At 48.0% G+C, this 15,010-nt stretch overlaps 1 protein-coding gene across 6 annotated transcripts in view; it reads right to left on the bottom strand.

Moving 5' to 3' along the window:
• The window catches only part of LOC310768782 (CCN family member 2-like), a 34,565-nt gene that overhangs the window by 2,073 nt on the left and 17,482 nt on the right, over positions 1-15,010 (bottom strand). For 3 of the 6 annotated variants that reach the window (XM_083627556.1, XM_083627554.1, XM_083627555.1), the window contains exons 2-6: positions 12,746-12,927; positions 4,169-4,382; positions 2,888-3,142; positions 1,780-1,833; positions 1,074-1,285 (exon numbers count right to left, since the gene is read on the bottom strand). In XM_083627556.1, the coding sequence (XP_083483682.1) occupies positions 1,074-1,285; positions 1,780-1,833; positions 2,888-3,142; positions 4,169-4,382; positions 12,746-12,877 (867 nt within the window). In that variant the 5' untranslated portion in view covers positions 12,878-12,927. The remainder of the gene's footprint in view (positions 1-1,073; positions 1,286-1,779; positions 1,834-2,887; positions 3,143-4,168; positions 4,383-12,745; positions 12,928-15,010) is intronic. The other 3 variants (XM_083627553.1, XM_083627557.1, XM_083627552.1) reach the window with 3 other exon arrangements.

Raw genomic sequence — 15,010 nt, 5'->3', positions numbered from 1 at the left:
CAAACACCCTGGAACTCGGACGTTTTGGCTCCCGAACGCCGCAAACCCGGAAGTGATTGTTCTGGTTTGCGAACATTCTTTTGGAATCCAAGCGTCCGACAGGGCTTCCACAGCTTCTGATTGGCTGCAGGAGCTTCCTACAGCCAATCAGGAGCTGCGATTTGGTTTTCGAACGTTTTGAAAGTCAAGCAGACTTCCAGAACAGATTCCGTTTGACTTCCAAGGTACGACTGTACTCCAGGGCAGGAGACAGTGTAGTGTAGTGGTTAGGACAGGATAGAAACCTAATTTCCTACCCAAGGAAAATCCTTGGCCGTCCTCTGGAGGTACGGGGTATGTGTGTGTGCATGCGCACTAAGAATGTTGGGCCAGGGGACCTATGTTCAAATCCCCTATGTTCAAGGCTATGAAGATCACTGAATGACCTCAGAACGGCCATTACATCTTAGCCTAACCTACCTCACAAGGTTGTTGTGGGGTTAACATGAGCAGAGTGTGGCGGGGGGGAACTATCTACACTACCTTGCTCTCTTTGACAAAAAGGATGGGTGCAAATGAAAATTTATTTATGAAAATAAATGAAAAAGAAGCTTTCTCCATCTCAGCTTCTTGAGAACAGCTTCCTGAATGAGCTCACTGAAACCAAGAATTTTAAAGAAAGATTTTGTCTCTGTCTAGCTGTCTCTCCTCCTCCCTCCCTCCCCGTATTTACATGGGCCATATTCTTTGTATTTTGCTCACTCTTTCTCTCACACACGCATTTCTTTCTCAGCTTGGTTTCCTTGCTGTGTAGTGAGAAAGAGGACCCCTTTCCTATGAACGGAGAGAGGAAACCCATTGAGAGTTGTTCACGCAGGGAGATCTTTTCCTGCATTGCCAGCTCAGGGTAACAAGACAAGTGAGCGGGCAGGAAGCCTAGAGGGAAGGAGGTGAGGTTCAGAGAAAGCCAAGCAGGGCGAGTCAAGAGGCACAGTGGACCAGATTGGGAACGCAGGCTGGAAGCAGCTCGCCATGCCTGGCATGGTCCGATCTCGTGCATTTACACCTGTTCCAGTTAGCTGCCAGTTAGTTACCTTGATGCTCTTCTCTAAGGGGACGTTGCAGTATCGGATAAGGCAGAGCCTGCTCTCCTTCTCCAGCCGGCACTGGGGGTTGTCGTTGGTGACCCGGGTGGAGATGCCCATCCCACAGGTTTTGGAGCAGGCGCTCCACTCTGTGGTCTGCACCAAGCAGTTCTCCTGGAGGTGGTTCGTCTTGGGCTTGCGAACTGGGTTGTTCCTGTAAACTGAGATTGGAGGAAAGGACTTTGGTGAGCAAAGGTCAAAGCTGCATCCTTTGGTTGTCAGGCTGGACCTCTGGACAGGAGAAGGCAAAGGGAGCCAGCAGAAACCACCTTAGTAGCCTTTTCTTAGGGAGATTGCTTGAGTGCTCTCAACAGATGGCCTCCTAGACGGCCAAGAAATACTTGGAAGAGATAGCTTGTGCTATACACCACAGGCTTAAGGCCCTTTGGCCTCTCTATCTGTCCCACCTTCACTGTATAGAACAAAGCAATTCAGAATTCTCTCAATTTTCCATTTATCTTGGGCTATGTCCAACTGAGGACACATTCACACCCCACATTCAAAGCACTATGGTACCACTTTAAATAGTCATGGCTTCCCCCCAAGAATTATGGGAACTGTACAGTCATTGTTGTTGTTTAGTCGTTTAGTCGTGTCCGACTCTTTGTGACCCCATGGACCAGAGCACGCCAGGCACTCCTGTCTACAGTCATACCTTGGGTTAAAGTCGCTTCAGGTTGAGCATTTTCAGGTTGCACTCCACGGCGACCTGGAAGTAACGGAATGGGTTACTTCCGGGTTTCGCCACTCGCGCATGCACAGACGCTCAAAATGATGTTACGCGCATGTGCAGAAGCAGCGAATCGCAACCTGTGCACGCACAGACATGGGTTGCATTCTGCTCAGGATGCAAACGTGGCTTCGGAACGGATCCCGTTTGCATCCAGAAGTACCACTGTAGTTCGTTAAGGGGGCTTAGAGTTGTTAGGAGACCCCATTCCTCTGCCAGAGCTACAGTTCCCAGAGTTCCCTGTGAAAAGGGATTACTGTCACACCACTCTGGACCCAAGTGCAAGAGCACTCTCCTTTTGAGCAACCGGTACTCAGAAGAGTACAGCTTTGACAGTGGAGGTAGAAGATAGCCATCAGGGTTAGTAGCCATTGATAGCCTTGTCCTTCATGAATTTGTCTAATACTCTTTTAAGGCCATCCAACCTAGTCGTTCTCACTACCTCAATTCCACTGAATCGTCCAACGTTCAGCTTCCATTGGATGCCCACAAGCTCTAGTGCTTTGAGAGGGAGAAAAACTTCTCTCGATCCACTCAAGGGCTGTCACATGGAAGAGGGAGCAAGCTTGGTTTTTTCCTGCTCTGGAGGGTAGGACTCAAACCAATGGATTCAAGTTACAAGACAGGAGATTCCAACTAAACATCAGGAAGAACTTTCTGACAGTAAGAGCTGTTCAGCAGTGGTACGGTCTCCCTTGGGAGGTTGTGGACTCTCCTTCCTTGGAGGTTTTTAAGCAGAGGGTGGATGGCCACCTGTCATGGATGCTTTGGCTGAGATTCCTGCATTGCAGGGGGTTGGACTAGATGACCCTCGGGATCCCTTCCAACTCTACAATTCTATGGCTCTTACCTCGTACTCGACTTGAACTAAAAAGCCCCAAACGCTGCTCCATCCCCTTGATCATCGTGGTTGCCCTTTTCTGAACCTTTTCCTTGAGGTGAGGTGACCACAGCCAGCATCTTTTAGTCTTTCTGCTCCAACAGTCCTACCTGTCTCCTTGGCCACCCCCCCTTTCCCAATGAGTCTCCTCACCTGCCATGCCCTTTCCGTAGTGGCTCTTTGGGCTGCTGCCCCCTTCACAGACCCACTCTTCACAACACTTGTTCTGCACCTTCACCCGCCGGGGGAAGGGGCAATCGGGGGAAGGGAGGCGCATGCCGTCCATGCAGAGGGGGATGCAGCCAATGGCACCGTCCATGCAGATGCACCGCAGTTTGCAACTGGGCTGGAAGCTCTCTCCGTTAAGGTAGATCTTGCCCAGCAGGTCACAGGTCGCCCCTTCATGAGCTGGTGGGAAAACAGAAGAGAAGCGTGTGGACAGAGGGATCCTGTCAACACATGCATCTTTGTTGTGGTGCAAAGGCAGGTGAGCAGCTGTCATCAAGAGCTGCTGCTGCTGGGAAGACTGTGGGCAGGTGCTCTTTGTGGCCAGCCAGTTAACTGTGGGTGGCACCTTCTCCACTTTGCCCTGGGGACTGACTCTGCCCACCCATTGGATCCTTCAAGGCAGGCAGGGCTAAGAGAAGGCTTTCTGCCCTGACTAAACCTTGCCTGAGCAAAAAGGTCTACCTGAGCTCTGGAGTTTCCCCATATAATTGTCATTTTGGTTTTGACTTCAGGCTTGCTCCCCAACCCAATCTGGCGAGGGGAGGAAATACTAACTGATGGGAGAGGACGACAACAACACACAGTCTGAATGCATCCCCCATCCAAAACTGCTCCTGTGTGGATGGGAAACAGGGCTGTCAGACCTCCAGGGCTGACCTGAATGCTCAAGGTTTGTCTGGCCCCCTCCAGGCAGCACAGCAAGGGCTGCAACCTCCAGGTGGTCAAGAGTGCCTTTTGAAAAGGTTTTTAGAAAGCAATTAAGTAGACTGTGCTTGCAAGCTTCAATCCAGCAGGAGCCAGCTGCAAATTATTACATAGATGCTAGGGGGTGGTGGTGTCTTCCCTCTTCCCCTCTCCCAATTAACCTCCGTCTCCAGGGTTCAGTGGCAGGAGGGAGAACAGAGGAAAAATCACCCTATGACATCACTAGGGTCTGCCTACCGTGACATCACCAGGGGGCCAAGTTTGAGCCCTGAAATCTCAGGGTGTGGGATGCTCCTGACCTCGACCCCTAACAGGAAACGCTGTGCTATCGCACAATTGGAAGAGCACACAGAAAAACTGGATCTGTGCCACCCACTTTATCTGTTAGCACTCTGGTGCGTGCACAGCCATCCTTACACCCACGTGACCTAGTCCTGCCATTCAGGGGGGTAGCAGCAAATAAGCCTCTTTCACTGCAGAGAATCTGTGGAAGCAGCTCACCTAAGCAGATGCCGCTGTCTCTGTGGATCTTGGAGAAGTCGCAATAGAGCCCTTTGTGGTGATCGCAAGGCTTCTGGAGTGAGCACAGCTCGCCAAGCTGCCTGGCACACACTTTGCAGCATCCGCAGCCATCCAGCAAAAGACTGGTGCCAGCAGGGCACCGGAGTGCCTGCACGGGGCACTGGCAAGGGTACGTGCATGCCTCAGATGCTGCCTAGAAGGAGGAAAAAGTCCATGAGCGTGGGCGAGAGCTTGGAGCCTTGGCTGCAAGTTGCTCTGAGTTGCCTTTGGCAAGAGAAAGCGACCAATAAATTGGAATCATCACCATCACCATCACAGGGCAGCCCCACATGGATTGCAATAATCCAGTCCCAAGGTTACCACAGCAGCAAACAGTCTAGCCATACAAAATCCCGAAGTTTCTCAACACCCACATGTATCTCCATTCTCTCATCAGACAAGCAAGAAGCAAGGATGGATTCCAGCCAGACAAAATAATAATAATAATTACTTTATCTTTATTTACACCCCCATCTTTTGCCCTGACAGGACTCAAAGCAGTTTACAGATAAAAATAAGAACAGCTGAAAACACAGGGAAAACAATAATCAAGAACAATTAAACAGCGCTACAATTAAAAGCTGTGTATGTATATGGAATATATTCTACAAAAGCACTTGTGGAAGGTACAGAGCACAGTCAATGAGGGATGTAGCCTGTAGAGAGTCCTGAATGCTATGGAGACAGGCCTGGGGGGCCCCTATGAGAGCCAGTGTGGTGTAGGGGTTAGAGTGTCGGATTAGGACCTGGGAGACCAGGGTTCAAACCCCCTCTAGGCCATGAAGCTCACTGGGTGAGCTTGGGCCAGTCACTGCCTCTCAGCCTAACCTACCTCACAAGGCTGTGGTGGGATTAAATGAGGAGAAAAGGCTTGGAGAAAAAGCTGGGACGTAAGTACAAATAATGGTAATGATTAAAAAGTCCCATGCCTTAGATTCCCTACCCCTCTTAAGGGTAAGCATCCACACTTCGGCTCACGCCTGGAAATAAGCAGAAAGCCCGCAAATCTCTTATAGCCCTGGCACAATATATCCCCAATATCTGTTTCCAGGCTGCTGGCCAAGCAGCTGAATTGAATTGAACTTTATTACGGCCACTGGCCCATCACACAACAGTTTCCCATACCAACATAATGTACTTAAAACTCCAATTTTAAAACCGCCAAAACTTACAAAAAACAGACAAGAACCAAAGCAAAACAAAAACAAAAGACCAACATCATACATTACACTAAATTTGTAACATAAACATCGCCCTCTACTCATAAATTAGTAGAAGACATCAATGGTGATATCACCTAATTACATCCTAAAACATAGATCATAGTTTAGAGGGATTATCCGAGCCGCACAGGAGTCCGTTTCTCTTCTTTAGGGATAGAACGCTGATCAAGAATCTGGCAACCATGAGTGATCTTAAGGGGTCATCATCATTTAATAGATATCTCAGTTTGGCTTCATTTGTATCATCGGCAATTCCCTTTAGATATTGAGCAAGAAACTTGCTCCTGGCCGATGAATGAAATGCACAATCAAAAATTATGTGATGCAACGATTCCGGTGCCCCACAATTACAATCACATAAGAGCGATATCTGTCCATTGGAGAATCTATTTCTCAGCACGTTCGATGGGAAGGTGTTGAATCTTGCCTTTACAAAAGCATATCTATGAGCCGAAGAAGTTAAGGAATTCAAATAGTTTGGGAGCCTTAAGAGGGGTAATAAACCAAGGTTTAGAGGTGAGCAGGTACCATTGCCCAAGACCATTTTCTGCTGCAAGTCCATCTCCTCTAGTTTACAGGCTACTGTTCTTTTAGCTGGAACTATATCCTGCTCTAGTAATTTGGATGGGGAGATTCCCATTGCCGTAATTTTCAGTTGTAAATTTTTTACCCATGGGCTCTGGAAATCATCTCTCCACATGCATTGTATCAAGTACAAGTTTGGGAGATTGTGCCATAGAGATAACCAGTGACAAAGTATGTGCTTCCACAGAGCGTTTTCCAGGGATACAATATTAAGTTCCATGCGTAGCGCTGTATTACTTACACAGTTGGGCAGTTTCAATATCCCTCTTAAAAACTGATTTTGAATAACCTCTAGGTGGGATAAGTTGACAAAAGTCCCCCAAATTGAGATGGCATAAGCAATTGTTGGGATCACCTTGGCCTTGAAGACTTTCAACGCCGATGGGATATGAAGGGCCCCATCGGTGAAGAAAAATCGCAAGATCGCCAAGGAGATAGCTTTGGCTCTATTTGTAACATAGGCTACATGGGCCTTCCATCTGAGGTTATGTTGTAACCAAACTCCCAAGTATTGGAATCTATAGACTTGTTCGATGACTCTCCCATCAATTCTCCAATTATGGAGTTTCCGGCTCTTTGAGAAAATTAGAATTTTAGATTTCTCATAATTGATTGTAAGGGAATTTGCATTACAATATGATCCAAAAATTTTTAAGGCCCTCATAAGACCTACTCTAGAAAAAGAAAGGATGACAGCGTCATCCGCATATAGTAACAAAGGGCAGCGATAAAGTGCTAGGCGGGGTGCATGAATCCTTTCTTGAGCCTCTATTAGGGGAGTCCTCATGTCGCTTATGAACAAATTAAACAGGAATGGAGCCAATATACAACCCTGTCGGACACCTCTGTTAATGGGAATTGAATTGGTGAGATCGCCCTCCGGGGTGAGTCTCACTCTAGCCGCTGAGTTCTCATGGAGTTTGATTATTAGCCAGAGAAGCCTTCTGTCGATGCCCCAGCGGGTGAGTTTTTCCCAGAGGATGCTCCTGGAGATACTATCGAATGCTGCCTTTAGGTCAATGAATGCCACACAGAGTTGGCCACCCTTTGGGGTGGAATATTTCCAGGCAAGATGCTGTAAAATTAGAATATGATTTATTGTTGACTGTTTTGGGCGGAATCCAGCTTGTTCGGGCCCAATTAATTTTTTCTCTTCGGCCCATTGAATAAGTCTGTTCAACAGGAAGCGGGCATATAGTTTCCCCACTATTGAGAGCAGACTGATATTTCTGTAATTCCCCGGGTCATCTGGTGAGCCCTTTTTGTGGATTGGAACGATAACAGCGTCCTTCCATACTTCCGGGATCATTCCAGAGTTGTTAACGGCATCGAAGATGGTTGCCAGGGCTTTGGCCCACCAGTCCGCGTGGTATTTTATAGCTTCTGCCGGGATCAGGTCTGGTCCAGGCGCTTTCCCTGTTTTAAGTTTAACGATCAAGTCATGGATGTCTTCCGGATCGGTGGGGGGCCAGAGGGGAAGCTGATCTTGAGATTCATCTCTTGTGTTAACAGTACAGTCAGTTGTGGCAAAGTAGTTTTTTAAGTAAGATTCCCAAACCGGGGCAGGGATAATAGTTAAAGGGTATCTTTTAGTTCTTTTATTTACCAGGAGCCAGAATTGTCTGGAGTTCCGTGATGATGAGGCTTCTATGATTGCCCGCCATTGATTCGCTTGCCATTCCTGTCTGGCTCCCTTTTGAATTTGCTTGTAGGCCAATTTTGCTTGGAAATATTCTTTTGGCAGGACCGTTGCCCCGGAGGCTTTATACTCTTTGTATATGTTACCAAGAAGTTGTCTAGCCTGTTTACAAGCACTATTGAACCACAGTGCACCTATCTTCCTTTGTGTTCGATTTATTTTATGCGTCGGGACAGAGAAAAAAGACGTTAGATCTTCCGACAGGTTCGAGAATAGTCTTAGAGTTTGATCATGATCGTAATAATCCTCGATTAAGCCTGAGTACGCTTGTTTTAGTCGTTGTTGGCCAAGCAGCTGTGTTTCAATGAGCTGCACTTTTCAGTCTGTCTTCAGCAGAAGCCCTGCAGTAGTCAATCTGAAAGCTTGGCGGGTCCCTGTGGCCAGGCTATCTCTGCCTAGAAGTAGCTGCAGCTGGCACAGCAGCCTCAGACAAAGGAAGGCACTCTGCCCCTCGGAGGCCATGCTTTTTGCAAAGCTGCCTCTGCCAATACTCTCCGAAGGCGTAGCCAAAGAAAGAAGGAACAGTCGTTCTCAATGAGAAGAGCAGCCGTTTGGGACTCTACGGATCTGTTCAGGGATGCCCTGGTCCCATCTGCTCAGCCTGCAAGTCGAAACACGACTGATGTTTCTTCAATGCCGGCATGTCAGGCTTGAGTCTGGGTACCTGGCAAATTACTCATGCTAATGTTCTTTCTGCTTCAGATCACCTTCCCCAGCATCAAAACCTTGCAGATTCCCTTCTCACGTCTGCAGCTGTTCTGGCTGCAAGGAAGCCTTGAACTGGATCAGTGAACCACACAGTTCTCACCTCAGGGAAGGAGCTAACATGGGCGGCAGCAACGCCTTTGAATTGCTTTATGGTTCATGCTATCACATTCCGGGTTGGGGGGGGGGGATTAGCTGAGTAGCTCTTACAAGACGCAGTGCACTTGGGGACTCTGGGATGAAGTCCCCATTCTGGAAGCAAGTGCACAGAACTGAAATGAACACATTTCCTCCCACCTTTCCGATAATATAAATATTAAAGAGCATTATGATATTCTGCCCCCACTTCTATGAAGGTATGGAGGGAGAGCCTTTGGCCTTCCAGAAGTTGCTGAACTACAAATCCCATCATGCTTGGCCATGCGGGCTGGATCTGATTGGAGCTGTCTTTCAGCAACACCTGGAAGGGGCAAAATCTTGTCCTGGTGGAGGGAGCCCTTGGCCCGTCAGGTGTTGTTGGACTACCAATTCCTATCAGCCCCAGTCAGCATGATAAATGGTCACGAATGATGGGACTTGTAGTCCAACAACATCTGTGTGTGTGTGTGTGTGTGTGTGTGTGTGTGTGTGACCCAACTAGCTACCCCTGTTATGAGGCTTACTTTACTCAACTGATATAGAAACCTGTTTAAAATCCCAAGCAAGGAGACGTCACTGGTTATAAGACCATTTTGTCAGGAGCTGGTCATCCAACTAACTCGGGATGAGAAATCTGCGCTGCTCCAGATGTTGCTGGACTACAACTCCCATCGTCCCTGCCCATTGGGCTGGCTGCCTGGGGCCAGTGGGACCTGGAGTCCAACCACATCTGGAGCATCACAGACTTCTCATCCCTGGCCTAAGAAATTGGATGAATTTGAAAGATCATAAACACTGAGCTTCTTCTTAGAGCCACTAGTCACCTTGGGGTGCCCAAACAGCTGTCAGATGGTACTAGACAGAACAGCAGCCTGAAGGGGCTCCTTCCCTCCTGCTAACCCCTATCTGCAGCCTTCCCTTCTGGATCACCTTCAGGCAGCCCTTGGGTGAAGAATCCTCTGCAGATAAGGATCCATACATGCTCCCCGCTCCTCTGTTCTCCACCATACAGGAAATGACTTTCTCAGTAATGAGAAAATAGGGGAAATGGGAGCACCGTATAGTGGTGGCAAGAGAGACTTAAAACAGCAGCTGTGATAAGGAGGCAAAATGGGACTTGGTGGGTTGTGTAATTGCGTTTGAGATCCAGCATGTTCAATGATTAGAGTGCTCGATCTAGGAACAGGGAGACCCGGGTTCAAATCTGCATTCAGCCATAAAGCTGGGTGACTTTCGGCCAGCAGCCTGACCCACATCGCAAGGTTGTTGTGTAGCTATAATATTATGGCAGGAGGACACATGCTGCCTTGAGTTCATTTGAGGTGGGGAAGAATTAAAGATGCTAAAAAATATATAGTAGTAACCTGGAGGACACAGGACATCAGGTGTGGGGAACCTGTGGTCGCTGAACTACAACTCCCCTCACCCCTCACCTTCAGCCATGTTGGCTGGGGCTGATGGGAGCTGGGAGCCCAACAGGAGGGCCAAAGCTACTCCACCCCTGCACACCAGCTTATTTGCAAATGGAGCCTGTGGCTTCCTTCTGCAGCACTTGCATTTCAACTCATTATAAAGCCATTAAAATAAAATAAAAAGTTACAGCACCAGCCAAAGTAAACATTGTACCCAAACAGGAAGTTTCCAAAGCTGCCCCCTTCAAGTAGTCCTCCATAATGTCAGATTTATACTGGCTTCTCTGCAATGGAGTTTCACCCTCAACCAATGGGGATACCTGCTGCAAGCAGTCCATCCTCTTGTAAGTCTACCGGGATCTATTAAAATCCATCACTGCCCTCTATTTTCATCCGGTTCAGGGAGATATGGAAAAAAGCCAGGAGGTTGCACCATTTACCAGTTCCACGCACCCACGGCCATGCTTACAAACATAGGAAGCTGTCTTATATTGAGCCAGATCCTTGGTCCATCCAGCTCAGTACTGTCTACACAGACTGGCAGCAGCTCTCTGGGAATTTCGGCTGGGATAGTGTCTCTCGGAGTTCTAGCTGGAGATATCGGGGATTGAACCTGGGACCTTCTGCATGCAAAGTGAGTGCTGTGTTACTCAGCTGTGGGATGTACTCCCCTCATTAGGGGGGTCATTTGCCCACTTTGAGAAATCTTGAATGCTGCAACAAGCACACAACAAGCAGATGAGAATCCCGGCCCAAATAACCAGCCCGGCCTTCTAATTCTCGCTGGTGCTTTCTCAATTTCCCCCTTGGAGCTGGATAACTTTGTTAGTGTCAACAACGGTGCCAGACACACTCCAGGGCTAAGGATGGGGGCCGGGATCTAATTTTAAAGGATTCATATGCAGAATTTAATGGTTCCAGGCCAGAGCTTCAATTGCCTCCAGCCCCCTCTTGTATCGAGTGCCCACTTACGTCCGAGCCACTCATCCATTGGATAGTGTCCAATGCTAACCCTACTGAGTGTAGTCCCATCAAAACTCATGCTCATTACTAACTTAATTACGTTAGTCTCAATGGCTCTGCTCCGAGTAGGACTGTTACTTTTATTTGTTTTATTTATTAAATTTGCATGCCCCCCTTCATCCGTAGATCTCACGGCGGTTCACAGCATAAAAACACAAGATGAAAAGACGAAATGCATAATATAAACAAGGACAGAAACAAAACAATATCCCCTGATATAACCTGCAGGGTGGAATTTAACAATGCACTAAAGTGGGGCATTCGCCGTGCAGGGAACAAGGTCCACTCATGCAGTGGGACTTCCCCTCCCTTCTGCACATCCCAAAACTGTTCAAGGTTCCCCCCCCCCTCAAAAAAAAACTTCCAGAGAAAATTTAGAGGGTGCGGGGGGGCGCCTTTTTTTGTGAGCAGACCTTGTTCCCTGCATTCAACAGTTCAGTTTAGTTCTGCCCATAGCCTGTTGTTGTTTTTAAAAAGCCCGTATTCATATGCAAAAATATGTATAAGAGTCAAGCCTCACGCTGTATGCAATCTTAAGCCTACTCATAGTAAACCTATCAAAATCCAGGAACGCAACTAATTATTTTCAGTAGGTCTGCCCTGGGCAGAACTCAGCTGACAACAACTCTCTATTTCTGCAGCATAATTTTCTAAATATATACAAAGTGGCCTTCGCTTCCACTAAAGAAACTCAAACCATTCTAACATATCCTATGCATCATTATAGCGCAGTTGGTCAAGCACAAGACTCTTAATCCTAGGGCCGTGGGTTCAAGCCCCATGCTGAGCAAAAGGACATGCATTGCAGCGGGTTGGACTAGATGAAACTCATGGTCCCTTCCAACTCGACAATTCTGTGGTCCTTTGTGTTATTATGCATTTAACACTAGACGTCTATTATATGCATGTACCCTCCAGGTTTCCTAAAGTTGCCAGTGTGTAAAAAGGTAAAGGTAAAGGACCCCTGACAGTTAGGTCCAGTTGCAGATGACTCTGGGGTTGCGGCACTCATCTCGCTTTACAGGCCAAGGGAGCCAGCGTTTGTCCACAGACTGTTTTTCCACATAGCTGTCAACTTTTGGATTTGAAAATAAGGGATCAGCAGCCTCACCTGTCCTGGGGACAGTCTATGGGGTATCTAACAATCCGGGATAGCAGCGGGAAGCAGCGGGAAATGGCGCTGGAATAAGGGAATTTCCCGCAAAAAAAGGGTAGGTTGACAGCTATGGTTTTCCAGGTCATGTGGCCAGCATGGCTAAGCCACTTCTGGCGCAACGGAACACTGAAACCAGAGCAGCACACAGAAACACTATTTACCTTCCCATCACATCAGTACCTATTTATCTACTTGCACTTTTTGGCGTGCTTTCAAACTGCTAGGTTGGCAGGAGCTGGGACTGAGCAACGGGAGCTCACCCCGTCGCGGGGAATCGAACCACCGACCTTCTGATCGGCAAGTCCAAGAGGCTCAGTGGTTTAGACCACAGCGCCACCCGCGTCCCTCACTAGTGTGTAAACATATGCATACAAGAGGCAGCCCCCAAAAACCTGCAGAGCTGCTGCTAGCCAACTGGAGCTGGACCTCTGAGCACTTGGTCCCACCCTGTACAAACATATTAAGCTCTGCTGAAGTCAACTAACTCATTCAGCACGCATCAAAAGCAGGCGCAAGTCTCATTCATTCATTCATTCATTCGTTGCACACACCTCCTGTAAAATTGTGCATACATACCCAGCCAGGCCCCAGGACAAAGAGAATGAGGGTGAAGGTTGTTCTTGCCCCGGCGTGGTCAGACATCCTGAGCCCCTCGCTTTGTGCATCCCTGCCTCTCTGCCTTTGGGAGGGTGCTGTGCTCAAGCTCATCCTTAAATAGTCTCTTCAAAAAGGGGTGTGTCTGGATAGCAGCGACTGGCCTGAAAAAGAGCCCAAAGTGGGTGCAACAGAAAATGCACTAAATTCCAAAAAACTTCCCCTTCTTCAAAATTCCTGTGGCCCTGGTGGTGAAGTCTGGGATAGGCACATAACATTCCACATGGGGTGGGGAAAGAGACCCAGCATCTCTGTCCAAGCCCTTTAAAAGGCCTTATTTAATCTCCAAAGCATGTAGGCTGCAACGATTTTCTCTCCCCCTCTGCTGTTAGTCTCTATTGGCCACAGGAGCTGAACTTGTTAAATAAACTCAAAGCACGCTGGGCTAATTTCACTTCCCCCTTCAAGGAGGGAGGAGGGGGAATGATGATGGAAAGTTCAGCTGTTGTCTTGAAAGCAACTCGGTACCACAACTGTGCTTCAAGGCACAAGCCAGGGGTTTGAAAACTACGGAGAGATCAATGCCAACACGTCTGCAGGGTGTGATCACCTGTTCTGAGTCAGTGCCGCAGAGCCAAATTAATCACAGATGAAAAGCTTCCCGAGCTGTAAAATAGTTGCGTGGGGTTAGAAAGATCCTTTGAAAAGTGGGGATACTCGTTTTCTGAAGCCTAATCCAGGCAGATCTTCCCAATCGCAGGGTTAACCTTGAGAAATGGATGCTTAGAACTGGCCTTGCCCTCACTTCTTTTAACTCACTGACAGGACATCTGCTTTGGATGCAGAAGGTCCCAGGTTCAATCCCCAGTATCTCCAGGTAGGGTTGGGAATTCCCCCTCCCTGCCTAAAACCCTGGAGAGCCGCTGCCAGTTAGTGCAGACCAGGGTTTCCCAAACTTGGGTCTCCAGCTGATTTTGGACTACAATTCCAAACATCCCTGGCCACTGGTCCTGCTAGCTAGAGATGATGGGAGTTGTAGTCCAAAAACAGCTAGAGACCCAAGTTTGGGAAACCCTGGGCAGTATAGAGCTAGATGGACCAAGGGACTGGCATGTCAGCTTCATATGTCTCCATGTTCCGGATCGTTTGCTCTCTTCTGGACATGCTCCAATTTTTCTAAGGGTCTTCCTTAGAATAAGCTAGCTTGTTATATTCTCAGGCTGGAGCTCTTCAGATAACCCCACTTTTCTTTGAGCATGTGTTATGTGCTGCAGAGGCAAAAATTATTTATGCATCGCAGGGGGTTAGACTAGATGACCCTTGGTGTCCCTTCCAACCCTACAATTCTGTGATTTCACTTATATCCCACAAATGAGCATTTGCAGTTCCATCAAAGCCTCAGATATCCCTCAGGGCAATAAAGGGGTGGGGAAGCCCCACTTGAAAGGGGCAGAGCCAGTAGCCTTTCACCTGCGGTCAGACTCTAGCTCCCATCAGCCTCAGCCAGCATGGCTAACAGCCAGGGATTATGGGAGTTGGAGTCCAAGATTTGGAAGGCCACAGATTCCTCACTGCTGCTCAACTTGGTGTGATCACTGACTCTAAACCCTCCTCCCATCCCTACAACAAGCCAAGAGATGCAGAAATTATGCTCGAATGACTCAGAATGATCAAAGAGAGGCAACACCCAAGTTTGGGGCTATTTATGCTTCTGTACTACTCCCCCCAACACACACTTTTTTCTTTTTGCCTGAGCTGCTTTAGAAGAAGAGATAAAGATGTCAAACCTGCTTAGAGTCTCCCTGGAGCAAGGAATGCTCCATGTTTAATTCACTTTAAAAATATATGTGCTTCCCCCCAACTGCATCCCTTGCGTCTTGCCACCCTTTCCCTCAATTTGCTTTCTTCTTCCTTTTTGGGAATAGCTCAAAAGTTATGTAATGCTGCCACGAGATGGGGTAGGCACTAACAGAGATGGCTTTAAAACACAGGAGTATAGAAAGCATGGACAACACAGAGGAGGCAGGTGGACCAATGGTCTAACTTCATATAAGGCAGCTAATGGGCAGCATCTCTCCAGAGCCAGTGTGGTGTAGTGGTTAAAAGCAGTGGACTCGTAATCTGGTGAACCAGGTTCGATTCCCTGCTCCTCCACATGCAGCTGCTGGGTGACTTTGGGCTAGTCACACTTCTCACAGAGTGTTTGTTGTGGGGGAGGAAGGGAAAGGAGAATGTAAGCCACTTTGA

This window comes from Podarcis filfolensis (assembly GCF_964270895.1).
Source record: "Podarcis filfolensis genome assembly, chromosome: 8".
NCBI classification, from domain to species: domain Eukaryota; kingdom Metazoa; phylum Chordata; class Lepidosauria; order Squamata; family Lacertidae; genus Podarcis; species Podarcis filfolensis.
Note: the sequence above shows the minus strand (reverse complement) of the source record. Positions and strands in the feature narration are given on the sequence as shown.